At 45.2% G+C, this 23934-nt stretch overlaps 1 protein-coding gene across 1 annotated transcript in view; it reads left to right on the top strand.

The window, feature by feature from the left end:
• Positions 1-609: 609 nt before the first annotated feature.
• Positions 610-23934, top strand: part of LOC307103494 (uncharacterized protein) — a gene marked incomplete at its 3' end in the record, with an annotated part of 54422 nt that continues 31097 nt past the window's right edge. The window contains exons 1-13 of the mRNA XM_079777854.1: positions 610-811; positions 6690-6831; positions 7489-7533; positions 8012-8139; positions 9137-9261; positions 9636-9796; positions 10235-10341; positions 10427-10617; positions 10721-10854; positions 12168-12232; positions 12374-12450; positions 15359-15526; positions 16474-16612. Coding sequence (XP_079633980.1) covers positions 617-811; positions 6690-6831; positions 7489-7533; positions 8012-8139; positions 9137-9261; positions 9636-9796; positions 10235-10341; positions 10427-10617; positions 10721-10854; positions 12168-12232; positions 12374-12450; positions 15359-15526; positions 16474-16612 — 1677 coding nt within the window. The 5' untranslated portion in view covers positions 610-616. The remainder of the gene's footprint in view (positions 812-6689; positions 6832-7488; positions 7534-8011; positions 8140-9136; positions 9262-9635; positions 9797-10234; positions 10342-10426; positions 10618-10720; positions 10855-12167; positions 12233-12373; positions 12451-15358; positions 15527-16473; positions 16613-23934) is intronic.

Here is a 23934-nt window from a genome sequence, read left to right as displayed (position 1 = left end):
GCCTGACCTGAGACTGAACATTGTGAGTACAAATTCAGTACTCTGTCCACCAGCACATTCCTCTTGGGTCACAACTGAACACGGAACAGGGACAAACTCTGGGGGAAACGTCAGAGGTAGGTAGGCAGGCAGTTTTGGATACAAGGAGAAGGAGTCTAACCCCAACTCAAGCTGTCAATGGCTGTTTTCCATTGGCCACTTCACCTTACCTATCTGTAACTAGCTTATATCTGAAATTGAAAGGATAATAAAATTGTGCAACCATACCTACTGAACATTTGGTGAGCTAGACTGATTTCTATACCTCGGGGTTCATTTCTGTTTGCTCACATCAGTATCCTGGCACCTAGTGTACTCGTTGGCACATAACAGGTGATGATTATGTGTTTGTTAGGAAACTGATAAGTGGAAGTGGAAATGTACACAACCATTGTCACTGTCAACTAAAAAAGCTTTTCTTCCTGATCCCAAGATAGCTCCTCCACTCTGGTGACTCAGCTCTAAGCTCTGCCTTCACCCTTCACCCACCCCACAGGTGGGTGGGAGAAAACTTCCAGACTGGCCTGAAGTGGTGAGAGATGGTCAGAGATAGTCAGAGGTCCAGACGCACTGCACCATGAGTGTCTCTGTGCTGAGCCCCACAAGACTCCTGGGCAGTGCCTCTGGGCTCCTGCAAGTGGCCTCCCTGCTGGCTCTGGTTCTGCTGCTGCTCAAGGCAGCCCAGCTCTACCTGCACAGGCAGTGGCTGCTCAAAGCTGTCCGGGAGTTCCCGTCCCCTCCTTCCCACTGGCTGTTCGGGCACAACCAGGAGGTAAATGGGAGTGGGACAGGGGATACGGAGGGCAAGGAGGGCAGAGGCTCTCAGAGCGAGGTCATGGTCAGCAAGTCTATAGGACAAAGCCTTGTTGTGTGAGAAGCACCTGGCCATGGGGGCAAAACCCAGGTGACCCCTCAGATCGTGGGTCCTCATCCAATGTGCTGGTGTTCTCAGTCTGTCAGATTCTCTTTCCTTAGGTCTGCAAGCTATTATGTCAGCCAGCCCTTGAGGACAATGGCTGCTCCTTTCTGAATCTCCATGCTCCAGGCTCACAGAACAGAACTCCTCCATGCTTCCCTGCCCATGTGCACTCAATGCCATCCTGTCTGCCTGGCCCCGAGCTTTCCTGGGAACACAGACATCGTCTCATGGATCCCTACCTGTGGGGGTTCATGGCATGTGGGGATGATAGACAGGAATTTAGAGAAGATATCAGGTCCCAGGAAAAGGAATAAAATCGGGTGTAGGGGTCCAACCAACTTGTTTGGCCTGAGAATATGGGTTTTTCAGACTGGTGACTGCAGTGCTAAAACCCTGGCAAGTTACTGGCACATCTGAGCAAGAAGCTTCCAGGATGGTCCCAGGGAAGGAGCACTGGCATCTGAGTCTCACCATTAACTAGAATCTCTTTACCTGCCAGCTCCTATTCTCCATGTCCCTGACCTGTGAGCTCTTTGGGGCTGAGGATATCACCCCCCTTTCTGTGCGCTCATCCCAGCACAGAGCCTGACACAGAGGCTAGCTTGACTCTGGTGTGTGGACTGACAGAGAAAGGAGCAGCTAGCAGGTTGTGATAGACAGTGCTCCCCAGCTAGTTCTGTTAGCACTAGTCCCTGTGGGGAAGGCCACAGAGTAAGGTGAGGGGGGTGCATGGAGAGGGGCTCATCAAGGTGGGTATGTGGATTGAGCAAGCCTTAGGAGGTGGGATGCAGCAGAAACCTGAGAAGATTTCAGAGAACAAGGCCAAGATATTATCAGCAGAGTGGAGCCCCAAATGGGAATTGCTCATATCAGCCACAGAGAGACAACCAAAGCCCAGTTGCTTCATGCAAATTTGGTACAAAGGACTTCCAGATGATTTGTTGATTTGGAGCAACTGTGATTTTTATTGATGCAGGAGTCACCTTTCTGAGCTGGGATATGACTAAAGGAACCACTAAATATTCCTACAGTGACTTTTCCATACCCTTATGACATTAGATGATATATAGACTCAGTAAGTGAGTAATGCTCTTTTTATAACTAAGATTACGCATGGTATGAATCATCTCTGTAATCCTGCAGGAGATACTGCAGGTAAATAATCCTTGATTTTATTTTATTTTAAAATATATTTTATTGATTTTTTACAGAGAGAAAGGGAGTGGGATAGAGAGTTAGAAACATCAATGAGAGAGAAACATCAATCAGCTGCCTCCTGCACACCTTCCACTGGGGATGTGCCTGCAACCAAGGTACATGCCCTTGACTGGAATCGAACCTGGGACCTTTCAGTCTGCAGGCCGACACTCTATACACTGAGCCAAACCGGTTCAGGCTAATCCTTGATTTTATAATACTGCCTGAGTTTTTCATTTATTCAATACATCTGTAACTGGCTAAGTCTGGAATTGACTGCCACATGTTGAATTCAGATTGAAACTAATCTTTCAGGCCAGATGACAAGGGACAAGGTAGGCAGTTGAGCATGTGGGGCTCTATTTCCGAGCTACCTGGGTTCATATCCCACTTCTGCACATACTTTAAATGCCTGCTCTACAACCTGATTTCTTCATCTGTATGTTGGGGATGATGACGATGATGATTATAGCACTCAAGTGAGTTCCTATCCTATATAATAAAATCCCAGTGACTGAAATGGTGGAACAACCACAACGACCAGAGACCAGAACAACCATGACCTCTCTCCCGGCCGTCCACCCCCCAGTTAGCGCTTAGCGGCAATCTGGCAGGCAGGCAGGCAAGCAGTTAGGGGCAATCAGAGAAGCAGGCAGAGTTGGTTAGGGGTGATCAGGCAGGCAGAGCTGTTTATGGGTGATCAGTCAGGCAGAGGCAGTTAGGGCCAGTCAGGCAGGCAGAGTGGTTAGGGATGATCAGGCAGGCTGGCAGAGTCTTTAGGGGCAATCAGGCAGGCAGAGGTGGTTAGGGGCGATCAGGCAGCCAGGCAGGCAGTGTGCTTAGGGGCAATAAGGCATGCAGGCAAGCAGTTAGCAACCAGTTGTCCCAGGTGGTGAGAGGGATGTCCAATTGCTGGTTTAGGCCCAATCCCACAGGGGTCCCGGATTTCAAGAGGTGGCAGGCCAGACTGAGGGACACCCCCACCCCCCACCTCCATGCATGAATTTTGTTTACCAAGCCTCTAGTCTATATAATAAAAGCCTAATTGACAGTTACAGTGGCACAACCAGAATTGCCGGTTGCTATGATGTGCACTGACCATCAGGGGGAAGATGCTCAATGCAGAAGCTGCCCCCTGTGGTCAGTGTGCTCCCACAGGGGGAGTCCTACTCAGCCAGAAGCAGGACTCATGGCTAGCAAACACATCAGCGGTGGCGCGAGCCTCTCCTGCCTCCGTGGCAGTGCTGAGGAGCAGTGAGCCAAGCACTAAGAAGCAGGGAGTAGTCAGATGGTAAGGAGCAAGGGACCTGGACTGTGAGAGGGATGTCCTCTTGCTAGCTTAGGCTTGATACTTCCAGTCTAAGCAGGCAGGTGGATATTCCCTGAGGGGTTCCAGACTGAGAGAGAGCACAGGTTAAGCTGAGGGACACCCCTCCCCCACCCCAGTGCACACATTTTGTGCACCAGGCCTTTAGTGTATATCAGTGATGGCGAACCTATGACACACGTGTCAGCACTGACAAGCATAGTCATTTCTGACACGCGGCCGCTGAGGCGGCCGCATGCCAAGGATGAAACATTTGCTGCTCCTGAGGATGAAACATTTGTGACTAGAGTCTTGGAGTTAGTTTTTTCCTCAAAGTGACACACTACCCGAGTTATGCTCAGTTTTTTGGCGAAGTTTGACACACCTAGCTCAAAAGGTTGCCCATCACTGGTCTATATATATAAAAAGCCAGCAACCAGATATTGGAACAACAAGAACAATCAGAAAGACCGGTAGCTATGACACCCACTGTGCTGGCCAACTGGCCTGATGGCTGGCCCTGCCCCTGATCGGCCCTCCCACCCTAATTGGCCTGTGGTGCCCCTGTGGCTGGCCCTGCTCATGATAGGCCCTCCCACCCCAATTGGCCTGCCCCACCCCCGATGACCCCCCCTGATCGGGTTTGGGCCAGTCTGCCAAACTCCCAAGGCCCTGCACCCTGGCCAGCCACACCCCCAATGGCCCCCCTGATCAGGGGTGAGGCCAGCTGGCCAACCTCCCACATCTCCTCCCACCTGCTGGCCTGGCCCAAATAATCCCCCATTGGGGCAGGTGGGCTGGACCCCACTCTTGCACAAATTTGTGCACCGGGCCTCTAGTAATGCTAGAATTGTGCCTGGCACAGACCAAGGCGACTGTTCCACTCACTCTAATTTGTATGAATTTTAAATAATATTAATGCCTGTGAAAGACAAGCATGTTAAAGGTACAAAATCACTACATTAGTTTGTATGGAATTTCACAGGGACTATGGAAAGGGGAACTAACATCTTTGGGTTTCTAACATCTTTGGGTTTCAAATAATCCAAACTGCCCTATTTCCACCCCTAACTCTCGTGTCCTCCCTCCAAACCAGGAGTCCCTGCCATGCCAGCAGAGCCCACATCTGAGGATAGTTGTGTGGCCACATTATTACCTGTCCGCCTACTCCCTTTGTAGAAATTTCTTGGTGTGGCAGTTGCCAGGGACAGCCAAATGAGGATGACTCCAGGGCAGCGCGGCCTGCATGGAGTGGCTGAAGTGTGGCGGCCACATGGGCACTGAGTATTTGCCCACAGGGTTGTCACCCCTGCCATCATGGGCACGATTCCCTTTATAAGAGTCTCCACTGGCTCTAGTCACACATGCTCAGGGACAGATGGCATTCCAAATTTGTTGACTACAGGGCTGACAGAGCAGTGGATGCCAAATGGCTTATAGAGGAGAATGGAAATGCAGAATGCAATTTACCTCCTTTGGGTCCCCAAAGGGAAGTAATGACAGTGGCCAGCAGCAGGAATTTTCAGGAAGCTGACGGGCTTGGGCACCAAGCAATTAGAAAGAGGGCATGCTACTGTGTTGAAAAAGGGTTTGGCAGGTCCCTACTGGGCCAGTAGGAGGGATCCTAGAGATCAGGTAACATAGCTGGGGTGGTAAGAGGCTCCCATTGATCAGTCCCCACCTGGGGTTAAAGGAGAAAGGCAGCCCTAATAATGTACATGACCTGGGAGCATGAAATCTTTTCCTAAGCCCTTCAAGTAGGACACTTCCCAGGGCTCAGCAGGATTGTCTGCCCACCCTCACCCCCACTCAAACACAAGCTCTGTGGTAGCAGGGACTTGTGTTGTTCACCACTGTATCTCTAGCAACTAGAATGGCAACTGACCCAAAGTAAGTGATCAATACATAGTTACCAAATAAATGAATGAGTAAATTCATCTACTCATTTATATATTTCATCATTCACTGTAGTGGAAACATTTTGAGATGTCTTCCCAGCCCACAAGCTCTGAGACCTCTTCCCCAACCTGAGTGAGCCTCTGAATGCCCTATTCAACCCCAGCCACAGTGGCTAGTAGCAGGTGAACACCTTGGCTATATTACAATCAGATTCTCGAATAGAATTCACAATGTCACACAGATAGGACATGTGGTAGAATGACAACCATCCAGGAAGGGTTCAAGTGCTCTTCACCTTGTGGACCTAGCTCCACGAGGACAGGGACTGTTGTCTGTTTATTTGTGAGCATATTTCCAGCTTCTAGAAAATTGTCAGGTAGAGCCCCAATAAACATTTGGTAAGAGAATGAATGCAGAGAGAAAGTATTAGAGACTCAGCACTGGCAGCTCTCCAGTCCCTGGATCTACTCCTTCTGCACCCTGCTGTTTCCGGTCCTTGGGCTCTATGAAACACCCTGGGGTCCTCAGCCACCTGGGCATATGCTTTAACAGTTTCCTCATTCTTCAGGGAAACAGGATAAAGTACTAATCTATCCCCAATCATAGGTTTGCCTTGAGCATTACACAATTGTCCTACTTTGTTGGGGCTGCTTAACAAAGTGAGTGTCTGAAACAACAGAAATTGAGTATCTCACAATTCAAATCAAGATGTTGGTAGGGTTGGCTGCTTCTGAAGGCTGTGAAGAAACCATCTGCTCCAGGCTTCTCTCCTTGACTAGCAAACCACGATCTTCTCCATATGGCTCTTCACATCATCTTCCCTCTCCAAGTGACTATTTCTGTGTCCAAACTTCCCCTCTGTTATAAAGAGTTATATTAGATTAGGTCTAATGACCTAATTTTAACTTAATTACTCCTCCAAAGACACTATCTTCCCATAAACTCACATTCTCAGATACTTGGGATTAAGTCTTCAACATATTTTAAGTCTTGAAAGGGATACAGTTCAACCAATAACTCTAAGTCTGTGAAAAAAGCGTGTACACCACTCAGTCCATAACTGAACATTTATAAAACTTGTTCTATGTGTAACATTCTAAAGGTAGTTCTGAGTGAGGGCCCAACCAGAAGCCAAAATCTAACCTTAGACCGTCTTGATGAAGAGCGAGCATCCAGATGAGATTCTGGCTCATCAGATACAATTCCAAGCTCATAATAACTGCTGATGGATCCTGAATTCTCCCTGTGGCCATTCTCCCCTTCACCACCACTCCAAAATCCAGACTTAAAGAGAAAGGTTTTATTGATTTGTCTTTCCCTTGCTTATAGTTCCAAAAGGACCAGGAGCTACAACAGTTTCAGAAATGGGTAGAGAAATTCCCATGTGCCTGTCCTCGCTGGCTATGGGGAAGCAGTGTCAGCTTCATGGTTTATGACCCTGACTACATGAAGGTGGTCCTGGGAAGATCAGGTGAGACAGAAACCTGCATTGTGTCTTGAGCAGCTCTTTCTGCTTGGGTACATGCCCTTGAGTTGATAATTCCAGAATAGACTTGCCGTTCTACCATCATTATCTAAACCCTCTAACAACCACCCTGCTAGCCTACAAGCCAACTTAAGGCCAACAATGTCTGCTGAAATGGAATGTTTAAACAATGGTGTGGGGCCACTTTTCCCCCTTAATTTCTCTTTCTTTCTTTCATTCTTTTTCTTCCTCTTTTAACCAGATTGAGATGATCAATTGTATAAATTTGCCCAGATCTGAAAGACAAGTTCCTGTCCATGCTGAGTTGGGTTTGGCACCTCTCATTGTTGCCTATCCTGAGTCATGGAATGACTAACCCCCCACAAATAGATGGGAAGACCACAGATTTCTGTTTCTCTGGCACTGAGGATAGAGACTATTTCTGGCCGATTTACCATCCTATGGATGTTCTGCTGCTGGAATTGCTTTCCTGAGCCCACGTTAACTATTAGAATACTTTGGATGGGAGGTGAGGAAGGTTGATTGGGACAAACTGCCAGCTGACAATGATCAGGAAGGAATAGCAGCCCATGTTCTGGACCACAGTTGCTTTAATAGACTTGTCCCCTCCAAATTCTTCCATTGCCCTGTCTTTCCTTTCAGACCCAAAGTCTCATAGGAGGTCCAGATTGCTGGCTCCCTGGATTGGTAAGTATGTGTAATCAGGACTGCTGTTCTGCCAGGTAGACTTACCAAGAGCTATCTCTTTGGCTCACAGAGAACAACAGCTAACCAGCACTATATCACCACCCTCATCTCTGAATCAAGCCTGATTTCTCTTCTAATAAAACCTTCACCCCTTCCGGGTGGTGGTGATGACCTCCCTGAAACTCAGCTTCTTCCCATTACTTCTCAGTGCTCTCCAATGTTTTCAGGGTAATATTCATTTATGATCTTCTATGACCTGCCCCCCTACTCTGCTTCAGCCTTTATCTTACAGCTGTCATGATGACATCCTATTATTACCTTCCATTTTGGAAAATTCATCTTTCTGAAATGTACTGGCCTTTCCTGCCTTTGCCCATAATTTGCCTTCTTCTGACACCCTTGGTTCCTCCCAAATTGTCCTGAGTCATCTTTCTGATTCCATCTCCCCTTCCCCCTCCCACACCTTTCTGTGGTCCAGGATATGGTTTGTTCCTGCTGAATGGGCAGACCTGGTTCCAACACAGGCGGATGCTGACCCCAGCCTTCCACTATGACATCCTGAAGCCCTATGTGGGGCTCATGGCCGACTCTGTCCGAGTGATGCTGGTAAGTCCATCCCTCTCTCACCTGCTCACATCCACTCACAACACAGCTCATATAGTCCACCTAGGATACGTGTGTCCTTCAGACATCCATCACACACAACTGGTTAGAATAACATGCTCCTATCCCACAATGTGACAGAGCTTCCCAAAGGTGGATGGGACAGGAGGTACCTGGCACCAGCTTGGATCCACACTACTTTGGTCATTGCCAAGAGAGAGCAGAACCATGGTAGAAACAGGGTCTGCTCTCCTCTCACCTCCATGTCTTCAGCACAGTGGACTAGAGCAATAGTCATTCCCCTGGACAACAAGACAAATGGCCACTGGCAGGCCTTGGCAGTGGCATCTTCAGTGACAGGGTGGATATCCCAGGATGTCCTTCAGGTGGGCTCTGGCCTGGGTGCCAGGGCTTGTTTCAGCATGAAATGGAGCCACTCCATGGAAGGAAATGGAGATTACATCTGCACTCACAGACCCGGATCCTGATCCTACCAGCTAAGCTCAGCTAACATTTGATAAAGGGAAGAAATTAAAGTCCCTGATGCCATGTCCTTAGCAGTCCCAGTACTGGTCTCTTAGGTTACCTCTTACCTTGATACATTTGCTACATAGAGTTGAAGTGTACTTATCCCTCAGGTTTAGCTCAACCCCAGGACAGAGAAGATTCCCAAATTGTTGCCTGAGTAACAATGTTTTCTGGTTTGGCAAAAGGTAGTAATGATCATAACTTATTCCTAAAATTCAAAACGAATTCAGACTCTTATGAGGGAACCTGTTTAATTTTATAATCACAGTTTCTGAGAGTATAATACTGACATTACTAATGTTTCCTGTACAGTCTTAATATGTTATAATGCCTCTATTCAAGACAATGATGTATTGGGGAAGGGAGAGAGAGAGAGGGAGAGAGAGAGAGAGAGAGAGCGAGAGCGCTTAGCTGGGTCAGCTGGCGCCCTCTGGGGGAGTAGAGGAGGGTAAATGTCCCCCTCCCACCACAGGACAAATGGGAGAAGCTCATCAGTCAAGACTCTCACCTGGAGATCTTTGAACACATCTCTTTGATGACCCTGGACACCATCATGAAGTGTGCCTTCAGTCAGCAGAGCAGCATCCAGATGGACAGGTCAGTGATAATCATTCAGCTGCAGGGCTTTTGGTTTACCAACTGATATGAACTTACTGGAGAGGTAGTTCAGGCAGCTTGGGTGCTCATGAGCACAAAAAGCCAGAGTCTGTCCAGGGCTCCTGACCAAAGACAATTCCAGACCAGACCAAAATTGAATCAGCCATAGATCCCTGATCCCTAGCAAGGGAGAAGTCTGGTTGCTCTTGACACTTATGAGGATGGAGGGTCTCAAAGGTTGTAAGACAGGGGCAATGAATGCCTCAGAGGCACCTGTACCCACTGTTTGGGGAAACTCCCGCCTAGAGCTCCGCTTCACCTCCAGGTCAGAGCCCCCCCAATACCTTAATCTTTTCTGTATCTTCTGCCTGCAGGAAATCCCAATCCCAATCCTACATCCAGGCCATTGAGGTTGTGAAAAATCTTTTTTATTCTCGAGTGAGAAATTTCTTCTACCAGAACGACATCATCTACTCACTGACGCCTGATGGCCTCTGGAACAAGCGGGCCTGCCAGCTCGCCCATCAACACACAGGTTGGACTCTACCTCCTGGGCTGCTCCCGCTCCTTCATCATGTACATCTCAAAGGGACTGGCCCTGACCTCTACTTTCCTTTGGGAACTAGAACATACCCCCACTGAATACTTACCTGGTGCAGGGCTTGGGAATCGAAATGTCAGGGTGCAATGGAATGTGCTGGTGTTCCCATGTGTCACCACATGGTGATGTCACCCTCTCCAAGCAGCATTCAAGCAGAGCCCACTCCATGGGTGTGCTATAGAGGGGAGGCCTGACTTGCAATCAGATGATGCTAGACCTCTCACTTCTCATGTGCACACCTCTCCCATACCCATCCTGATTCCCTGGCATCCATATTGGAGCAGGGTGAGGGGCTGATGGGGCCACTGTGGGTCGCTCTTTCTGGGCACCCAGAGCCCTCAACTGTGCCTGGGAACCACTGTTCTGGTACAGACCAAGTGATCAAACTAAGAAAGGCGCAACTGCAGGATGAGGAAGATCTTGAGAGGATCAGGAGAAAGAGGAAGTTGGATTTCCTGGACATCCTCCTCTTTGCCAGAGTGAGTGTCTGTAGGAGGGGCCTGAGGCTTTGACCAGAAGGGAAGAGGAAGGGGCAAGAAGTGCACTCTCACCTTCCTTTTCCAGATGAAGAATGGAAGTAGCTTGACTGACAAGGACCTCCGTGCTGAAGTGGATACGTTCATGTTTGAGGGCCATGACACCACAGCCAGTGGCATCTCCTGGATTCTCTATGCTCTGGCTTCCCACCCTGAGCATCAACAGAGGTGCCGCAAGGAGATCCAGAGCCTCTTAGGGGATGGTGCCTCCATCACCTGGTGAGTGCTCAGGAGATGGGAGAGCCCTGCCCACACAGCTAGACAAGAAGCCCTGGTCTGCCTGGGCCATGCCTACCCTAAGATTGGGCCTCATTAATTTCAGGGATCACCTGGACAAGATGCCCTACACCACCACGTGCATCAAGGAGTCACTGCGACTCTATCCGCCTGTACCAATTGTTGGCAGAGAGCTCAGCAAGCCCATCACCTTCCCTGATGGACGCTCTTTACCCAGAGGTTTGAATATTACCATACTCACTAACCCAGGAATTCTGCAGGAACCTGTGGCAGACCAGATCCACATGTCCTAGAGCAGTTCTGAACCTCTCTGGTCTAGTTTCTTCATCATTAGTTGGATGCTTACTATATAGTTTAGATGAGGAATATAAAATGCTTGGCACAGAGTTGGACCACAGTAAAAGTTCAATAAATATTAGTTCCCCTTCCAACTCAGAGAGAATAAATCATTCAGTACATTCACCTAAATAGGGTCCATGCCAATAAGACACCTCACATGAAGAGAATCCTAAGCATTATCATTCTCCAGGACTAGCACTCAATCACATGTAGAATCCATGGTTTTATAATGCTACAGTAATTCTATTTGATGACACTGATGCTCTATGATTCTACCACTTCATTTTCCCATCCCAACGCCAGATTATAAGACTCTAGGTGCAATTCTGTTTGCATGGTCACATCTATTTGACTTCCCTCCGTATCTGAGGTAATGTGTGCATAACTCCTTTTTGACAAATGCAAAGAACTGTATAAATGGTAGTTAATATAATGCTGAATACTGACTCAGTCCATGGAATCTTCCTCACAAGAAGATGTTGGATTCATGATATGGCTTTTGGTTTTTTACTCTAATATTCTAATTCCCTGAGATGTGAGGGTAGCAGAGACAATCAGTCAGAGGTAGATGTAGATGTGGTTTCTTTTTTATGGGATCTAGGCAAATGAGGGAAACCAGGAAATCCATGGTCATGGGTCTGATGGGACAGTCTTTAAGGAGCTGTCACGTTGATGTAAGATAGCAGCTGATGACCAGATCTGAGAACCCTGCCATGGTTGGAGGTCACTCCATAGCTCACCTTTGGTGGTCTGCATCCCAACCCTGCCACATCCAAGCTGTGCGATCATAGGCAGGTTGCTCAGCCTCTTGGAAGCTCAGGTGTCTCATCTGAACAATGGGAATATTAGCACTCACCTTGGAGGGTTGTGGTGAGGATAGATGAGTTAAAGCATAATCCCCAAGGGACTCATGGATGGCACTTGATAAATGTGAGTTTTACCTTGAATTGCTCCAAAAGTAGGACTTTACTTCTTTCTTCCTCCTCACTCCTAGGCCATGATTGACTGGATCACCATCTGATATAGTTTCCTAATGTGTGCACATGTGCTTTTCCATGTCCACCCCACCTCTATTGCAATAGGATCAATCCAGTGGGAGTGACTCTCTTTGTGGCTCCCAAGCTTTTTGTGCATGCACCTGCCCCCTGCTGGCATGTGTATAATTAGTCTTCTCTCCTCTCCCTGCCCAACAGGAATCCATGTCTCACTTAACTTTTATGCACTTCACCATAATCCAAAGGTGTGGCCTAATCCAGAGGTATGGCAGCTGTGGAAGGGAGGATGGGCTGTAGGAGGGAGGATGAGCTGATCTCTCTAGACAACACCTCCTCCTGTGCCCTCATGGATTGGATGGAGGGGCTTGACCTTACCTATCCTGGCCCTACTGCTCTCTCTGCAGGTGTTTGACCCTTCCCGTTTTGCACCGGGTTCTGATTCACACAGCCATGCTTTCCTACCCTTCTCAGGAGGATCAAGGTGAGGCATCTTGTACTTGGGTGGTGTACATCACTGAGGACATACTTTGATGACTGTGATCTACATTTATATGTGGTGTCTGCTGTTATGCCCTGGTATATTGTTGTGTTGAGAAGAAGGTATTTTTCTATATGTAAAAAAGAAAGGTGGCATTTCATTGCAGAGCACAAACACTTAATCCACTGATTTTCTCTCAAAAGCTTTGATTGTCATTTTTTTGCCAATGTTGGACTGTGTAAACAGTGGAACGATGGTATATAAATCCCACTTCACATATAGAATTTTGCTTACTGGAAATGTCATGGTTATGTGAATGTTAATATGAAGTCCAAATTATGTTGGGAGACTGCAAAAATAGAGAGGCACATATTGGTCCAAAACTCCCCAAATGACTACTTTCCCAATGGCCTACCATAATTCAGTGTCAGTCATTGTTTTAAAGTTCAGTGATTCTAGCAATTTTCTCACTTCAAGAATATGACTTCTCAGAGGTAAAAGTTTTTATACAAATTGAACTTTAGATTGCTTTTCTCAGTTATCAGTAATATTAAAAAGGGTTTTTTTTCTCTTCCCTCAGTGCAGTCCAGGAACTGCCTTTTCTTCTTCACTGATCTGTCACTCACTGTATCTGTGATATTTGCATGTGTTTGAATTTCTAGCACCTTCCTTGTCCTAACTGCTCAAGCCCTAATCATGAAAGGCCTACTAGCCATTTGAAGAGAGTTTCACTCCAATGTGTGACTCTCCAATTTTTCAGACTATCCTACAAAAGCTTCACTGTACATTGATACTCACGGAAATGTGACTAATATATTGATATTTGCATAAGCATAGTTTGTATATTGATATGCACAAAAGCATGAATACTTTTCCCGGACAAAATTCTTTATAGAAAGTGGGTTGTATATAGCAAAGTTCCAAAGTTTACACAGTCCAACCTTGGCAAAAAGCATAAAAAGGAGGACAATCACTGCTTTGAGAGAAAACCTACTACTTTGCATATGACATATAGCATTTGAAAGGCTCCTGGTGTGTAAAATATAAGGCATACCTGAAACAACTGAAATAGAGTTGGACGAGTATACTCCAGAATGCCTGCTGTTTGAAAATCTGCAAAGGCTACAGAAGTCCCCCTATAAAATAGTAACTTCCATAAACTTTGTACTTGGTTACTAAAAATAAGCTTTTTCTGCCCTAGCTGCTTTGGCTCAGTAGTTAGAACGTTGGCCCCGGGACTGAAGGGTGACAGGTTTGATTCCAGTCAAGAGCACATACCTTGGGTGCAGGCAATTCACATTGACGTTTTCTCTCTGTGTCTCTCCCCAACCCTTCCACTCTCTCTGAAAAATCAATGAGCAGAAAACACTTGGGTGAGGATTAACAAAACCAAAAAAATAGGGACGTTTGCAAAAAAACAAACTTTTTCTCAATCCATAAGTCCATGAATTCTTCAGATGGGAATCAACTTTTACAGAACAACTTTTTTCAAATTGTTCTTCCAGAGATCGATTGGCTACACCATTTGGTTTCTCGCAGGATTGAGTCCTTCCTCATAGACCTTGGCTTGAAGTTATGTGCCGGCCCTAGAGGGCAGGAGAGCACTAGGCAGCTCAATCCCTAGCTTGGAACTCATGTTTACTTTTTTTTTTCCTTCTTCCAATGTTAATTTACTTTTTCAATTCAATTGATTTCATTCAAATATAAATGATTCTTAAGTGCGTGTCTGTGTGCCAAGTCCTGTGCTAGGAGATTGGTAAGATACTGTCGCAGCCTCTAGGAGTTCACAGACAAGAAACAAATACCTCTACTCACAACACAATATTCATTCTTTCTTTCACTCACTCATTTACTCATTGAGCACACTGTTGAACGTTCCATGTTCCTTGCACTGTCCAGGGCACTGGATGGTCAGGTATTCTTAAGTAAAACACTAATGCTGTTTTGGGGGTCCTGGTAGGAAGGGGTACCACTAGCAGAGGAGTGAGGGTGGCATGTCATTGGGATCAGACTTGAACATGTGGCAGGCAGAAGTGCAGGGAGGGCATTCTCTGTGATCTCAACAGCATTAACTGAGTTAGGAAGTGGAGCTGGACAGGTAAGAGGTAAGTGACGCAACCCATCGAGGGCTTTGATACCAGCTGTGGCATTGGACATGTCCTACCTGTGATTGCAGGCCGAGAAGGAGTTGAGTTGGACAGTAGCTTCAGTGAAGGTTAGAGAAGGCAGGGAGACAGAAAAGTCCAGGTGAGGAGACTGATGGATGTCAAGGAGGGACATATCTGCAGTAGAATAGGAAGGTTTCAGAAGCTGTTTGACTGAGGGGATGAGTGAGAGGCAGGATTCTGGACCATTCATTGGGAGGCAGGTGGTGCAACTAGTTGAACCTCCCTATTCCGATTATCCCAGGAAACTCTCCTGTTGCATTTTTGATTTCTTTATAGTAATCAAATGTCTCCTTCTCTTTGAGGATCAATGTCCCAGTGTGTGCCCTAGAAAGTGGGGAACTAAGTGTGGTGACCACCTTACACCATGTCATGGCCTCAACATTGTGAAACCAGAAACTGTTGTGGAAGGAGTGACCCAATTAATAGTTACCTTTGTAGTGATTCTCTTTACTTGACTTGGTGGCTTAAGTCGCTGACCAGCCCCTAACAGATTTCATGCCTGCTGAGAACAGAAGTAGGAGTTAGGAGCTACTTCTGGAAGAGAAGTCAAAGTTCAGGGGCAGAATGTGAAGCAAGGCTTGTGGGGTAGAAGCATGCATGACCTAAAAGGAAGGGGATTGGATTGACTCACATCAGAATGCCCTGTTCCTGGCAAGAGCTCAGTGACAAATGCCTGCACAGCTGAAAACAGGATTTGATACCGTTTTTCATGTTGTTTTCCTCATATTCTCATCTTGGTCCAGGAACTGCATTGGGAAGCTTTTCGCCATGAATGAGCTGAAGGTGGCTGTAGCCTTGACCCTGCTTCGCTTTGAGCTGGCAGCAGATCCTCTCCAAGCCCCCATCCCCCTCCAAAAAATCGTCTTGGATTCCAAGAATGGGATCCACCTGCAGCTCAGAAAGCTCCTCTAGTCCTTATTCGGACAAGGGCAAGCTCTGAGGAACTCCTTCCTGCCCTTCCCTGTCTATCTCCCCAATTCCTGCTTTCCATCTGCACACTTGCCCTTCTACCTGATGTCCTCCCTCTGATCCTCTGCCTGTCTGCCCCTCTGTACTTTTCACTTTCTTCCTGCTTCTCCGTCTCTGAATTAGTCTCCTTTAGCTGCTATAATAATTTACCACAGCCTCAGTGACTAAGAACACACAAATTTCTACTCTTAGAGTTCTGGAGTCAGATGTCTGACATGGGTTTCACTGGACACAACCAAGGTGTGGGCAGGGCCACCCAACCTCCAGGGCTCTAGGAGAGATTCCCTGTCTTTGTCTTTCCAGCATCTAGAGCTGCATTATTACTTCTTTGGCTCCTGGAGCCATCCTGCATATTCAAATCCAGCAGCATCTTCAAATGTCTCTTTGCTTCTGTCTTCACATTGCCTTCTCTTTTATAAGGACATGTGTGAATACATGGGCTACTCAGATGAAACAGGACATAGTCACACCTGGCAGGGAATAGACCATGGACATCTGGGGAGCCATCTTCAGCCTAATTGGTCCCCGTTTGACTACCATCAGTTTGTGTTCCCGGTGGCCTTCTTTGTGTTTCCTACCCATTTGTCATCTCCACACCCTCTTCTTCTTTCTTCCTCTTTGGAATAAAGTTTACAATGTCATGTGATGTGCCTGTCTTTTCTTTATCTCCTTTGTCTTCCCTTTCCTGCCACATTTGGTGACTATGTGGTTGATGGTCCCCTGAACCTGGGCTCTCTATTCCCTTTCTATTTCTCCATCAGCCTCTCAACCCAGCCCTGTTCACTTGCTGGTTCTGAACGTAAGTCCTCCTCTTATCTAACCCCATGCCATTCCTAGGTCAGGGTCCTGGATGCCATAGACAGACCTCCCGGCACACCTCCTGTTGCAGTGGGATGCCTATTTCTGCCTTGCTGAAGGCCTTCTCCTCCAACCAGGCTTTCCCTCCCAGTCCCCTGGCCTCCCAGGTCACTGCTCTAAGAAGGGGCAGGGTGGACATGCAGTGTTTGACTGAGATACAGAGCAGGAATGTGAGCTGGGAGCATCCTGTAATGGATCTTCGGCAGGTCCCTGGACATCAGGTGGTGCAGAAGGATTTAGTGGCCATGCTAAGAGAGTGCAGGATAATGGGAATTTGGAATTCTGGGTAGTCAGCCATATCAAATGCTCTAACCACAGAATTTCACAGGAGTTAAGGGAGGGACCAAGAAGTGATCCTGCTGGCTTCAGACAATGGGAGAAACCCAGGCTGAGTTCATACTTTCATGCACATCTGCATGACACATACATGGAGACACTCCTGTGCAGCCACACCATGTGTGCTCTCACACCACACTCTCTCCACACACTCATGCCACAAGTGCCTGGGATCAGAGAGGGAGCAAGGTGTGTTAGAGAGCTGAAAGGATGGAGTGGAATTCATCTTGGTGCTCTCCCCAACCTCTGTCCTCCCCTCCCACTTGGAGTCTCTGCTTTCCCTCTAGCTCTAGAACTCTCAGCTCTATTTCTCACCAACACATTCCTTCAGACAGAGTCAACACTACCTATGGATTCTTGGTCAAAGAATCCAGAAACTGAAGGCTCAGCTCACGTGTCTCCCTGATGAGCATCTTGAGAGGGTCCTTCCCTTAATATTGAAGTAGGATAATGACCTCCTCCAATCCTGCCTCACAGGCCTTCTGACAGTCTAAAGATAAGAAAAGGAGACAAGTCTTAAAGTTGGGCTCCACCCATAGGCCAGGGTTGATTATGACCACTGGGCTCAGATCCCAGGTAACAGCTTTGAAACTATCTTCCCTTGTGCATAGAAAGGTCTATCCAGGCCCAGGACAGAGAGAGACGTTGCTGGTATGGTGAACACTCTGGCTAGTTCTCTGCATCCCAGCTTTAGGTGGGCAAGAAGGTCTAGGTCTTAACAGGGCTTTGCAGGAGCGAGCAGGTACCCATGGCGAACCTTCCAGGACTGTGGCCTTCTTCTGAGAGAGGAGACATCAATATCAGGAAGGATGTGTCTCAAGATGGTCCATCCCAGGGCAACATAGAAACATCCCCATATCCCAGGGCTATAATTCTCCTCTTGTGACCATCCCACGGCATCAGGTGCCCTCCCTTCCATACATGTCTAATTCTTGGTTTGGAGCTCACTAATGGCCTTAGATCCTGACCTTAGAGGTATATGTCGCCATCAAGCAGCTGCTGCAGGGACTACTGGGGAAGGATCTCTGATTTCTCTTGTGGCCCCAGCCTGAGGTGCTCCCAAAAATTCCTTCTTTGCACCTCATACCTCACCCAGCCTCAAGGCCTGATTTAAGCACCAAATCTTCCAGGAAGCTCTGCTCTATCATTCTGCCACCTTCCCCAGCCAAAGCCCATACACCCAGAGCATCAGGTGACTGTGACACAGACATTGACAAGGACACGAGAGCCACACAGATCCATCTCAGGAGGGCAGAAGACATACCTGTGAAATCATACTCCATATCTGTTGACCTTGGCAGTGGTTACCTGGGGGCTTGCTTTAGAAATTTACTGCTCTTTATTATTATTTTGGCTTTAGGCCTATTTTCCTTATGCTATTTTCCAAAACACATACATATAGTTAAACAAAGACTTCTGATTCTACTCTGGCTGTGAGTTTCCCACAGGTGACGTCTCCAGGTCACCAAGGGCCTCTCCACAGAGCCTTGGAAATAGTACGTACTTGATAAAGTGCACATTGCACGAATAGAGTACATAAAGGAAATGAAGAAGAAGGAAGATAGGAAAGGGGGGAGAGAGCACACCAAGCATCTGGCTAATGTATACACTGGCCAGAATCAGCCAAGTGCCTAAGGAACCAGGCCAGAGTCTTGCTCAATGAGGGCAGGCAGTTTGACAAACAGAATTGCAGATTTTTATTTGTTTTTCCCAGCCAGCCCTAAGATGCCTGCTCTGTCTAATGTCCAGATTTGCAGCTTATTTCTGCATTCTATGTCTTGACATAGGAAATGAAAGGGAACAGAAATTTATTGAGTAGATCCTATATGTCAGGTATTATGTGAGTGAATTTATAGATTGCCTCATGTAGAATGGCTAATTACTCTCATTTTACAGATGAGAAAACTGAGGTGCAGAGATGTGAACTGACTTGTCCATTGCTTGTAAGTTAGTTCTGCTCTAACTCAGGCGAGAGCCCCCTCATTCTCTTCTGCACATTGAAGTCTGTTAGAGCTGCTGTGTTCAGTGGCACACATTGTGCACCTCACAGTCCTAGGGTGTGCCTGTCATGTTGAGGTCTGTGATAGTGCTGGCCCTCTTTTTCCTTCCTGTAAAGTTTGCTTTCATGCTTCTCACGCACCCAACTAACCTATATGTCTTCCAGGAATCACCCTTGAAGAAAGAGACTGAGCATCTGATAATGTACCCCCTGGCATCCTCCCTGACTCAAGCCCCTTTTCCGAAGGGCCCTGGGGACTGGACCTGGCTACTTTGGTCTCCAGCTACCCATCTTTGGCCTTCTCTGGGGCTCTTCTCCTTTCAAGCCCACTGCAGAGTCCAATGTAATCTCCCCATATATCTTCTCCCTCATTGCCTCTGAACTTACCATGCCTATGAAGCCAGCCCTGGATACAGGAGATACAAATTACTTCTAGAGCATACATAATAGTAAAGTAATTAGAAAGTATTTGGTGCTACAGTAGGATCCAACAGATTCAGCTTTTTAAGCTGCTATCCCTAACTCGCAGCCTTCTTTATAGGCATTGTCCACAATTCATTATTTCATTCATGCATTTATGCTAAGATAGGCACCTGTAAGGTGTTGGATTTACAGCCTTGAACAATAAACTCAATCTCTGCTACAACTTCCTATATTCCTCCCTGTCAATGTCTCCCACTCCTCAAGTGGCTATCCCAGTCTCTGAAACCAGGTTTTAATTGGCAGGATAAGGGTTAATGGTGATGACTTCATCTGGACCAAGAGCTGGTGCCTCAGATGTTCCATTTTGTACCACACCTGTTTCAGCTCCCTCTTCCCTAGACCTTCCCACCTCTTGCCTACCTCAACCCCCAGGCTAGAAGTTATTTGGCAGTATCTCAGAATCATATAGTTTATATAATCAATGCTGAGAGCATTGGCAAACAACTTGTTAAAATGTTGAGGAACCAGTTAAATTTAAATAGCAGCTTTCATACAGAGGTCCGAGACCACGTAGTTCCATCATTTTCTTCTTCAACAGCCTGGAGGTAAGAGAATGGAAATTTTCAGGAAGGAGGCAGAGAGCCAGTCCCACTCTCACTGCTGCCTCCTGTACACCAGCCAATGCTGGCAATGCCAGGAAACAAAGAAGGATCAAGGGTAAGCTTTTCCTTGGGACAGTTCACAGTCTGGTGGAGGGGACAGATAGGTAAGCCAAGAGATACAGTACAATGGATAAATGCTATAACTGGAAGAATCCTTATGAATTCTCTAGTACTCATTCTGTCTTCTGATTAAGGTACTTAAATCTAAAAAGGGAAAGCAGCTTGCCCTAAGCCTCTTCTCTCCAGACTGAAAATTCCAAGGTCTTTTCTCCTTTCCTCCTTGCTACCTGTAAGCCACACCAGATGTGTTGACCTCCCCAGTTCCTTTGGGTGACACAACAGGTGAATCAAGGAAACCTCTAAATGTGTCTAATTGTGTTGCTCTGTCATCTTGAGTAGTTCCCATATTTTCAAAACTGGGTAGAGAAGTGTGAGCCTCCAGAGGAGGAAAAGAAGCATGGAGAGAAGGATGAGAGAAACCAGGAGCACCAAGTGTTGTGGAATACAAGCAGACACTAAGACATTTGAAATGAAAGATGATTGTTGAGTGCCCTTGACACAAGTTTGAAATATGTTCATTGGAATCAGTGTCACGGCAATCAACTATAAGCAAAGGAAAAGCTGTTGAAATGACAGAGAAGCCAAAATAAGGTGGCTTGTGGAGTGAATGTGATGGCAATTGACTGAGACTGTGGAGAAAGTATTAACAACTCTGAAAAGTTTGGCTATGAAAAAGAAGAGACTTAGGATGGTACTTAATTGGGGATTTGATAGTGGATGGAAGTTAAGGCTCTTTTTCTCTCCCCCTTCCATTTCTTGCAGATTGAGGGAGGTTGGAATCGGTAGTACAGTCACTGGCCTTGAAGTAGAAGGAAGAAGGAAAGGTTGGGACAGATGTAGAGTTTCACATTTTGTGGTATTCATACCACAACAGCGAATAGCCCAAAATGTAAATCTCATTCACAATCTTCCTTTTATAGACAGTTTTGAATTATATTAACTCAATTTTACAACTTTAAGAACCAGTCTTTCTCTTTTTAATATAAATGTGCCCACTCAAAGTAGTTGAGTTTAAGAGCACATTGAAGTCATCTGATCAAGAATACACTTTGTTGATGGAAGGTAAATGAATCAGGAGGCTTTGGCTAGCAATAAATGACAAAGATTAATTCAAGGGTAGTAAAGATTTGCAAACTAGAATTGCAAGTAGGAAATATCCTGAATGTTGTGAAGAAGAAAAAAGAGCTGAGAGTTCTTATAGTAAAAAGTACATTTTGGGGAAGAATCAGTCCTGCATTCTTAGCTTCTGGATTGGTCTGAGATGATAATCTTTCAGATGCAATGTTCTGGATAATGGATCTCAGGAGTTCTGGAGATATGAACATTCTTTTCTTAATTCTTCAGAGGGTAATCTGCCCTAGCTGATTTGGCTCAGTTGACAGATCATTGGCCCCCTCACTGAAGGGTCTCATGTTCAATTGTTGTCAAGGGCACACACCTCGGTCAGGCTTGATCCCTGGCCCTGATCAGGACGAGTGTGGGAGGTAATCAATTGATGTGCCTTTCTCACATAGATGTTTCTTTCTCTGTGTCTCTCCCTCTCCCTTCCTTGCTCTCCAAAAATCAATTGGAAAAATATTCTCTGGTGAGGATTAACAAACAAACAAACAAACAAAAAAAAAACACAATAAAAAAACCAGAGTAATCAGAAGTTATTTATAGGATATTTAAAGAATTATAGGTGGATAGGTATAGATATAGATATAGATATAGATATAGATATAGATATAGATATAGATATAGATATAGATATAGATATAGAGATAGAGATAGAGATAGAGATAGAGATAGAGATAGAGATAGAGATATATAGATGTATAGATACAAAGGTGTAGATATATAGATTTTTAAAGTTTAAGTTCCCAGGCAAGGTAACGCAAGAGTAGAATCATTTCCTCATGCCTTAACCTACTTGATTTTAGCAATATAATAGCTTGACTATAGTGACTTCATTTTATTTTTTCCCTCAACTTGTATAATATTAAGTTAAATAAATTCTCAATAGTAAGTTAAACAAATGCCTTTAGTAATCCCTCTCATTTTTTTGAATTGGGTGCAATTCAAAAAATAATAACTTTATCTGAGCATCAGTAAGGAACATAACTATTGGGCATAACAGGCTGTACTAAGCTGAAATAATTATAGCATTAAAAAATATTGAATCATACATATATATCTCCATTCTCCCAGGTAGGCATTACTATACCCCTATTATCTTACCTAGTAATAAACAAACATGTAAATTGACTGTACCTCCACTAGCCACCAGCCAATCAGGAGTGATATGCAAATTAACCCAAGAAAGATGGCGATTAATTTGCATACACAGGCGCTGAGTGACAGGGGCAGGACGCTTGCTTCGTAGCCATGGCAATGACGCAGCATCCTGCCCTGCTCCAGGTCTCTCAGGGCCTCTGGGCAGCATGGGAGGCAGGGCCGGAGCAGAAAGAGGAGGCTCCAGGGCCTGAGTGGAAAGGGGCTGGGGCAGAGTGGAAAGGCGGTGCCAGCAGCCAGGGAAAGGAAAGCCCATTCTAGCACGAATCTTCGTGCATCAGGCTTCTAGTAGATAATAAAATTGAAGCTTAAGGCAGCCAAGTAACTTGACCTAGATCTGTCCTCTGTATCACATGACGCCTCCAAGGTATCATAAGATCCCTCTCCTGCCATTTCTTCTCATTACACAGACACACATAGTGAGTCATAAATTTACCAAAATTTTATAATATTAATCTGTATTCATTATTAACTAAATATCAACATTTTAAAATAAAGAATGAAAATATGCCTAATTATACATTTTGAGGTGTTCAATATTGCCAAATTCATATAATATATTTCTAATTTGTCTTCCACATGACCAATATACATATTTCCTTAAATTATTTAAACTCCTCAAGCTTAGAGTAAAGTTAACCACTACACCTAAAGTGAATTCTAGACCTTACTCACAATTAGAAAATATACCCAAGTTTTTACATTTTTGGAAAACAGAACCCAAACTTCTCTGTGAAGAACAAAAGAGCTTATTTTTCTACATATAATATAGCATGTAACTTTATTGATAAAATGGTATCCATTCTGATATTCCACAGCCCTTTGTAAACAAATATGAAATATTAAAACTTTAAAGTAAAACCTGACAAAGAATAAAATAAAGGAAATGCTTTGTCTTTAGAAGCACATTTAAAAAACTTTAAATTAACTTAAAGTAGTCTACTTTGTGATTTGACATTAGCCAAATTATAAATAAATGTTATTACTTCCATTTTTTCAGTTGTTGAACTTCCATGGTTAATAGCACTAGCTCTATTACTCATGATTATCCCATTGAGTTATTTAAATTTAAAAAATTTTTAATATGGAGAAAGACACCCTACCTTAGCAACAAAAATAGAAATTATAAAAATAACATTAGTGAAGAAGTGTTTTGTAAAACTTGCATGCATATTGTATTTATTATAATGATCTCATCAGATTTGCAGAAATATTAATTTTTCAATTTCATTTTTACTGATTTTATTCAAAGAATTCATTTTATTGGTAATAGTTCTAATGGGTCCCTTTTTTTACAATAGATTTTATTCATTTTTTTAATTGATTAAGGTATTACATGTGTCCATATCCCCCATTGCCTCCCCACCCCACTCCCATACATGCCCTCACCCCCCAATGTCTTGCGTTCATTGGTTATGCTTATATGCATGCATACAAGTCCTTCGGTTGATCTCTTACCTCCCTCCCCGCTTCCCAGCCTTCCCGGTGTAATTTGACAGTCTGTTCGATGCTTCTCTGCCTCTATATCTATCTTTTTGTTCATCAGGTTATAATGTTCTTTATTATCCATAAATGAGTGCGATCATGTGGTATTTCTCTTTCACTGACTGGCTTATTTAGCTTAGCATAATGCTCTCCAGTTCCATCTATGCTGCTGCAAATGGTAAGAATTCCTTCTTTTTCAAAGCAGCATAGTATTCCATTGTGTAGATGTACCATAATTTTCTAATCCACTCAT

Source organism: Cnephaeus nilssonii (assembly GCF_951640355.1).
Source record: "Cnephaeus nilssonii genome assembly, chromosome: 7".
Taxonomy (NCBI): domain Eukaryota; kingdom Metazoa; phylum Chordata; class Mammalia; order Chiroptera; family Vespertilionidae; genus Cnephaeus; species Cnephaeus nilssonii.
Note: the sequence above shows the minus strand (reverse complement) of the source record. Positions and strands in the feature narration are given on the sequence as shown.